The 9,206-nt window shown below is 35.8% G+C and overlaps 1 protein-coding gene across 1 annotated transcript; it reads left to right on the plus strand.

Annotated features, from left to right (window-relative positions):
* Positions 1 to 6,702: 6,702 nt before the first annotated feature.
* LOC140979767 (uncharacterized) lies at positions 6,703 to 8,673 on the plus strand. The gene has a single exon (XM_073445325.1). It carries the CDS (start codon positions 6,703 to 6,705, stop codon positions 8,599 to 8,601), a length of 1,899 nt encoding a protein of 632 aa, XP_073301426.1. The 3' UTR covers positions 8,602 to 8,673.
* Positions 8,674 to 9,206: the final 533 nt, after the last annotated feature.

Below are 9,206 nucleotides of genomic sequence, written 5' to 3' on the forward strand. Positions count from 1 at the left end.
GAATAATAAGTTTCAATGTAAAGCATGTTCTCTTGGAAAACTTATTATAAGACCATCACCAGCCAAAATCCAAACTGAATCACCAATGTTTCTTGAACGTATTCAGGGTGATATTTGTGGACCAATCCATCCACCATGTGGACCATTCAGATACTTTATGGTATTGATTGATGCCTCCAGCAGATGGTCACATGTATGTTTATTGTCAACTCGAAATGTTGCATTTGCAAGATTACTTGCTCAAATAATAAAATTGAGGAATCAATTTCCCGATTATACAATCAAGAAAATTAGACTTGATAATGCTGGTGAATTTACTTCCCAGACTTTCAATGATTATTGTATGTCTATGGGAATCATTGTTGAGCATCCTGTTGCTCATGTACATACTCAAAATGGATTGGCTGAATCATTGATTAAACGTCTGCAAATGATTGCTAGACCAATGATTATGAAAACAAAGCTCCCTATTTCTATATGGGGACATGCAATTTTACATGCTGCTTCATTAATTCGCATCAGACCAAGTGCATATCATAAATACTCCCCATTGCAGCTTGCATTTGGTAAAGAACCAGACATTTCTCATCTGAGAATTTTTGGATGTATGGTGTATGTGCCTATTGCACCACCTCAACGAAAGAAAATGGGACCTCAAAGAAAGATTGGAATTTATATTGGTTATGATAGTCCATCGATCATTCGATATCTTGAACCACAGACAGGCGACGTGTTCACAGCACGTTTTGCTGATTGTCATTTTAATGAGGAAATCTTCCCAATGTTAGGGGGAGAACAGAAACATACCGAAAAAGAAATTACATGGTATGTATCATCATTGTTACATCTGGATCCAAGAACAAAACAATGTGAAAAAGATGTACAGCAAATTGTGCACTTGCAAAGAATAGCAAATCAAATACCAGATGCATTTGCAGACACAAAAGGGGTAACTAAATCATATATACATGCTGCAAATGCCCCTGCTCGAATTGAAATTCCGAAGAAACAAATTGAAGATAGTCATGATGTCATTAAACGCCTGAAGCGTGGAAGGCCAGTTGGTTCCAAGGATAAAAATCCTCGAAAAAGAAAATTCATAGAGAAACACAATGATCACAAAATAGAGAATGATGTTCCTGAAGAAACACATAATGATCACAAAATAGAGAATGATGTTCCTGAAGAAACACATGATGATGAAAATGTTTTGTCAGAACCACAAACTGACGAGAATCATGAAATCTCTATCAATTATATTAATACTGGAAAAATATGGAACCGAAAAGATATAGAAGAAATTGATGATATATTTTCTTATAATGTGGCAATCGACATCATAAATGATAATGAAGATCATGAACCAAAATCTTTTGGTGAATGTAAAAATCGGCAGGATTGGATAAAATGGAAAGATGCCATCCAGGTTGAATTGGATTCGCTAAATAAACGTAATGTTTTTGGACCTATAGTCCTTACACCTGAAGGTGTAAAACCTGTTGGATACAAATGGGTTTTTATTCGAAAGCGAAATGAGAAAAATGAAATAGTAAGATATAAAGCTCGACTTGTTGCACAAGGTTTTTCTCAAAGGCCTGGAATTGATTATGAAGAAACGTATTCTCCTGTGATGGATGCAATTACGTTTCGGTATTTGATTAGCTTGGCAGTATCTGAAAATTTAGAAATGCGTCTTATGGATGTTGTTACAGCCTACTTATATGGATCACTTGATAGTAATATATATATGAAAATCCCTGAAGGATTTAAGATGCCTGAAGCACAAAGTTCAAAACCCAGAGAATGTTATTCTGTGAAATTACTAAGATCATTATATGGGTTGAAGCAATCCGGCAGAATGTGGTATAATAGGCTAAGTGATCACTTGATGAAAAAGGGATATGTAAATAATTCAATATGCCCTTGTGTTTTCATTAAGAAAACAACATCCGGATGCGTAATTATTGCTGTATATGTTGATGATTTAAACATCATTGGAACAAATAAGGAAATTCAAGAAGTTGTGTCATACTTGAAAGAAGAATTTGAAATGAAGGATCTTGGAAAAACCAAGTATTGTCTGGGTTTACAAATTGAACAAAAAGAATGTGGAATATTTGTTCACCAGACAAATTATACAGAAAAGATCCTTAAACGTTTTAATATGGACAAATCAAATCCTTTAAGTACTCCAATGGTTGTTAGATCATTAAACATAGAAAAGGATCCATTCCGTCCATGTGAAGATGATGAAGATATTCTTGGTCCAGAAGTACCATATCTAAGTGCTATCGGTGCCCTTATGTATCTTACAAATTGTACAAGGCCTGATATATCTTTTGCCGTAAATTTATTGGCAAGATTTAGCACATATCCAACAAAGAGACATTGGAACGGAATTAAACATATATTCCGTTATCTACGAGGAACGACAGACTTGGGACTTTTGTATTCAAAAGATGCTAATCCAAGTATAATTGGTTATGCCGATGCTGGATACTTATCTGATCCACACAAAGCACGTTCTCAAACTGGATATGTATTTACTCGTGGAGGCACTGCAATTTCTTGGCGTTCACAGAAACAAACACTTGTAACAACTTCATCAAATCATGCCGAGATTATTGCACTACATGAAGCAAGCCGTGAATGTGTGTGGTTAAAATCAATGACTCAACATATCCAAATCTCATGCGGATTATCATTCGACGAGAAGCCTGTGATACTATATGAAGATAATGCTGCATGTGTTGCTCAAATGAAAGAAGGATACATAAAAAGCGACAGAACTAAACATATTCCTCCTAAGTTCTTCGCATTCACCAAGGAGCTTGAGAAGAATAAATGTATTGATGTTCGTCACATTCAATCAAGTGAAAACTCATCAGATCTCTTCACAAAGGCACTTCCTACGACAATATTCAGAAAGCACATATATAATATTGGGATGCGCAATCTACGAAATTTGTGAAGAATTGTTCGTGTCAACATGAGGGGGAGTTTACGTGACTGCACTCTTTTTCCCTTACTATGGTTTTTATCCCAATGGGTTTTTCCTAGTAAGGTTTTTAACGAGGCAGTATAAAAACACGTAATGAAGACAATCATTATGATCATCATCACAAGGGGGAGTGTTGAAAAATAATATTTAAAATGTGTGTATTGAATATTTGAATGTTGAAAATTAGGTAAAATTAGGTGTTGAATATTGAAATTTGTGTGTGATGATGAAGGTAATGATGTAATTTATTTTTGGATTATTTGTAAAGATTTTCTATAAATAGATATCTCATTTGTGAAGAAAATCACAATTGAGTTGAGAGAAAAATATTATAAAGTGTGTAGTGTGATAAATTTGAGAGTTTGAGATTTTTACTTTTTACCGTAAATTTTTACTTTTTCACAACAAATTTTACTTTTTTCACATAGATTTAAAAAATTATTAAAAAAATAAATTTAAAATTTTATCTCTATTTATTTTTATTAGAAAATGGGTTGCATGTTTTTTTATTAGTTAATTAATTAACACGAGTATATCAGTGTAAAAAACAAATACAACTAAATATAGAGACATACTATATATTTATTATTATTCTTATTTTTTTTAAAAATATGTAATTGGAACGGAGAAATGACGACAAATTAAGAAGTTGGCATATGTAATAATGTTTCACGCCTTTTTCTCGTTGAAAAAGACAAAAGCCGAGGCACATAAATTATGGGTTGTGCCCTTAATCTACTAAGTAGTGTGAGTGGATGGTGTGTCGTCAGTCGTCATGCCCAATGTTTGTCTTGGTAAATGCCATTTAATTACCAAATTAATTAATTTCTTGATCACCCCTTCTTCTACACCATAAATCCTCACATTTGAGAGAAGCAAATTTTGCTCCTGTCTAAGTGTAATTCATCTTCTTGAAAACCTTATTCTAGCTCCTTCAATTCGTAGGTCACGAGAGCAGCTAATTAATTATATACAAAAATCTAAAAAAAATTTATCGAGGCCGTGCGGTATATATCTTTTCATCAAGAAATCAATTATTCATGGTAAGATTTCTTTCCACTGCCAATGCTTGTTCTTTCTAGTATATTTTGGTGGGTATGGATTATACCATCATTTTGGTCGACATATAAAAAAAAAACGAAGTATTCGAGTTAGAAGTGACATGACTGGTCTGAACGATCTTCATTTTAAATTCTTTTTATGATAAATTTATGTTTATTACAATTAAAAGTTTATTTCTTATATTAGAATTCTCATCAAAATAACTATTGTTGATTCGGGATATATGTTGATCATCGGTAATTTTGTAGCAACGTTGGAGGGTGATGATGTTCGGGACAGTGGCGAAAACTATGGGGTGGTTGGTGGCTGAGCCGGCGGCGACTTTGACGACGTTGTTGTATTACAGTGATTTGTTGCCTAGAAATCTCAACCTGGATAGGTTCGTTCAACATGAATTGTTGCTTCAGTCTGGGAATTTATTGTTCCATTTTCTCATCAATTTCTCGAGATGTTTTTGGTAGACCCTTTTGTTGTATAGTGAGTGGCTTGCTAATATTAATTTTATAATTTTTGTAATAAAAAATATATTAATAACGTCTTGTTTTTGGACTTATGTGGTATAATGACTGTTTTTTTATCATTTAATCAGTCAATTATTATCAAATGTCTTATGTAATGAATTGGTGAACTTTAGCAGATTCGATTGTTTGACTTTAAAAGGAATATTAAACTCACAATTCATTCGGGCCGATATAAAAACACAAACAAAGAAAGAAAATGGAGTAGGTCTTTTTTGAGACGGTCTCACGAATCTTTATATGTGAGACGTGTCAACTCTACCGATATTCACAATAAAAAGTAATATTCTTAGCATAAAAAGTACTAATTTTTCATGGATGACCCAAATAAAAGATTCGACATACGAAATTGATCCGTGAGACCGTCTCACAAGAGTTTTTGTGAAGAAAATGACCACGATTCTGATTTTTAATATTAACACAACACTTCTCTTGTTTTTCCCCGATGAAAATACTACAAAAAATTATTATTTTAAAAAAATCAGCAAATTTCTGGAACGAATACACCTCTTTGTTCACACTTGTTGAAAGATTCCGTCACCTAAAATTGAGTCGTATTTGGAAAAATGAAATTCGATAATTTTTTGATTTGAGATGCCGTTGATATGTAAATCTGAATATATATATGTATAGTTGTATTATAATTTTCTAATTATTTAACTTCTTGCTCATCTCAAACAATACTCTATTGTCTTGTCCACAAAAAATACTCTAATATAATGACTTTGATGTTTCAATGTATTATTTGAATTCTAATTGCGGCTTCTTGACAACTCTTGGAAGAGGAGGAAATAGAAGTTCATGTGATAAATGAGTCAAACACGAACCAACTACGATGGAAACTGATGAGGTTCCTGCTGAAATTGTTGAAATTTGTAAAAAATTATATAGACAACAAATAATGAATGAAATGACATGATGCGTCAATTTACTTATATTCTTGGAGAAGAGAGTAACGATCTTTATACTTTACTCACTCAAGATTTTCCTATCTCAACTATATACAAATAAACTCTCAATTTCGTTTAAAAAACTCTCTCAAGTTCTTCTTATGTTTCTCGCTTTAGAATGCTGGAAGATAATGTTTCTTACTCGAGTAGCTTTTGAGCTATTTAAGTTCTAACAACACAAACACAAATATTCGAGCTCGACTCGATTGTTTACGGCTATAAATGCTGGTTTACTATAATAGATTTTTCATTTTATAAGATAAAGACGAATATTGAAAATATTAGCTCAAATTCTCAATCACCAACTAAAAAGCAGTGAAGAAATTAGAATGACGTTCAAAAGTTCCAGGAGGAAACGAATCACTTAATAGAATTAATTGCATAGTATATTTTCTGATGGAGTTTTTCTTTTTTCTTTTTTTTTTTTTGGATCGAGTTTTGATTACTCTGAATACCAAAGTAATTTATTTGATAAGTAAATAATGGATGGTGATATATTCGAATCAAGGTGAATCATTCTAATTCCATCCTTTGATTAAATCAAATTATCATCACTCTAATAAATTTCAAAAACTTATGAAATATTCAAGATAAATTTAGTCAAACCAATGGAGCTCTTAAAATTCATGCACACTCATTAATGTCGTATTATGATATTGTTTTAATTATTACGTCGTTTAATTAATATATATGCACCATAATTAAGGAAAAATCAACGTAAAACAAATTTTACTAATCATAATTAGCTTAAGATGAATTCCAAATTATATAAAACGTGAGTAGATTGGATTGATTTATTTACTAAGCATATCATTATAAAATCATCATAAATAAATATTATATCATCGAAATTTATAAAGATAAGCTTCGGTAGATATTGATAAATATTAAATTCAAACAATATATGATAGAGATCAAATAAAACTATGAATCAATATCAGAAAAGAGATCGTATCATGAGTGATTTTGTCAAAATATTACTTTTAATTTCTTGATAAATATAAATCACGTCAACCCGTCGTTTTACATATACATTCGTGAGATGATCTGATATAGTCTTACTCATCAATATTTGATAAAGTTTTAAACAAACTCAAACTCTTTTTATAAAACCATTATTCGTTGTAAACAAACTCTCACCTCTTTAACTCTGCTCGTTCTTCGTTTTACAATGGCGGCAAAAAGTGTGGTGATTTTCTTTTTGTCGTTGTTTATTCTTCTGTCACTAAGCCAAGGTGAGAGCCATGGAGAGTGTCAAGCGAGGGATAATTTCCTCAAATTTTGTGGGACTAACTTCGGATTAAGTTTACTTCATGTTCGAGCTCGTCCCTATTGTTGCCAGCAAGTTAGGAAAATTCACGACCATTGTCTCGTAGGATTGAGCAAAAGAGAACAAGACTTCATCAATGGTGCCACCAAAATTTGCGATAACCCGTGGATAGATGTTCCTCCGTTCAATCATCCGCCGCCTCCACCCGCGCCTCTTCCACCAACACCACCTGTGTCTCCCCCAACCGAACCATCGTCTCAACCACTGAAGCCGCATAAAATCTGTCAGTCGGTGACTCAACTATTAGACACTTGTGGCGGGACCGGCTTTCTTGCTCCGGAAGATGCACGTACTTACTGTTGCTTGCAAGTTAGAAAGATCACGAAACATTGCTACGTTAGCAGCTTGGATCCCATGGAACGTAAATTGCTCCGAGTTGCAAAGAATATTTGTGACAATCGTCATGCGCCTTTGCCGCCTCCACCTCCACCTCCACCTCCTTCGGTCATACCACCGTCGTCATCCCCATCACCAATCACTTCAACCCCAACACCATCTCCAGATGTTCCAACCCCGGTGCCATCTCCTGATGCTCCAACACCAATACCATGCCCAGATGTACCATCCCCATCACCATCGCCCGACTCACTGCCACCATCTCCATCCCCATCTCCTGATGCTCCAATACCAATACCAATACCAATACCAGATGTACCACCCCCATCCCCATCCCCATCCCCATCGCCATCGCCTGACTCACTACCACCATCTCCATCTCCTGATGCCCCAACCCCATCACCAAACCCTCCATCCCCATCTCCTTATGCTCCTACCCCAGCACCATCGCCAGATTCACCACCAAACCCTCCATCCCCATCTCCTTATGCTCCTACCCCAGTTCCAACACCAGTACCATCACCAAACCCTTTAACACCACCTCCTGATGCTCCTACACCAGTACCATCGCCTGATTCACCACCAAACGCTCCATCCCCATCCCCTGATGTTCCAACACCTGTACCACCACCAAACTATCTACCACCATCTCCTGTCGTTCCTACCCCAGTACCCACGCCTGATTCACCACCAAACTCTCCATCCCAGTCCCCGTCCCCGTCCCCGTCCCCTGATGTTCCAACACCCGTACCATCACCAAACTCTCTACCACCATCTCCTGATGTTGTCCTAACCCCAGTACCGTCACCAAATTCTCCACCACCATCTCCAGATGCTCCAACACCAGGACCATCCCCATCACCACCTCCATCTCCATTCACTCCAACCCCAGCACCATCTCCAGACTCTCCAATCCCATCTCCAAACTCTCCATCACCATCTCCTGATGTTCCAAGCCCAGCAACATCGCCAGATTCACCACCATCTCCTGATATTCCGACCCCAGTACCATCCCCATTACCTGATGTTCCAACCCCAGCACCATCCCCAGACGTTCCAAACCCAACTCCAAAACCCCCATTGCCATCTCCATCTCCAGATGTTCCAACCCCAATACCATCACCGTTCCATCGCACCCGCCCCACGACATGTTCGATAGACACAGTGCTGTATGATTCATGCAATCCAAAAAAACCATCTGTTTCTGATGCAAACAATTCTTCAGAAGCAGAAAAAGAGTTCATTTCACAAAATACCAGCACGGGGTTCATGACTGATAAAGCAGGCTGTTGCGTTGGATTTGCCATCTTGACAAACGACTGCATGCCTACCATTAAAGATCTATCCTTCGCAAAGAGAAATATGTACAACTACCTGGAGGTAGCATGTCGTTCCCCTTATTAAGGGACTTCAACATTTACTTTTGGTACGTTGGAAGTTTTATAATTTAGATTACATACATAGATATATTGAAGACTTTAGATTAGAGTTTTATGGTTGAGTTAGGTGAATTTTGTCGTGATTTGACAAGAGTTCGTGATTGGTGATTGGTTTATTATATCGTTCGTTGAGAAGTTTAATACATACTCATAGATTAGTTGATTTTGGTGTGTTTCCGCCCAGCTTGATTGAATTTTTTTTACTAGCAAAGGTTTTTACACCATAGTTATAATGTGCTTTTCTTAGATACTCTCATTTACTGTATATATATGAATTTAATCCATTTACACAAGAATATCGACGTCGGTCTAACCAGTTGAGATTATAACAATATCCTGCAACTAATGCATTCACAACTTGAGCTTTTGGCATAGGAAATACACGGAAACAAGGTTAGTGGCTCATAGATAAACACTGATTGAAAAACAAATGTTATTCATTATTCAATATACCATCATTTTATTCGACTTATTTTTAATCCATCACTTGAATAAAACATGAAGAAAGGTCACAAATTTCCTCCCGAGGGACCAAACCCTTTTCCCTTCTTCGGTGGCGGTGCCCGTGCA

This window comes from Primulina huaijiensis, chromosome 6 (assembly GCF_012295235.1).
Source record: "Primulina huaijiensis isolate GDHJ02 chromosome 6, ASM1229523v2, whole genome shotgun sequence".
NCBI lineage: Eukaryota > Viridiplantae > Streptophyta > Magnoliopsida > Lamiales > Gesneriaceae > Primulina > Primulina huaijiensis.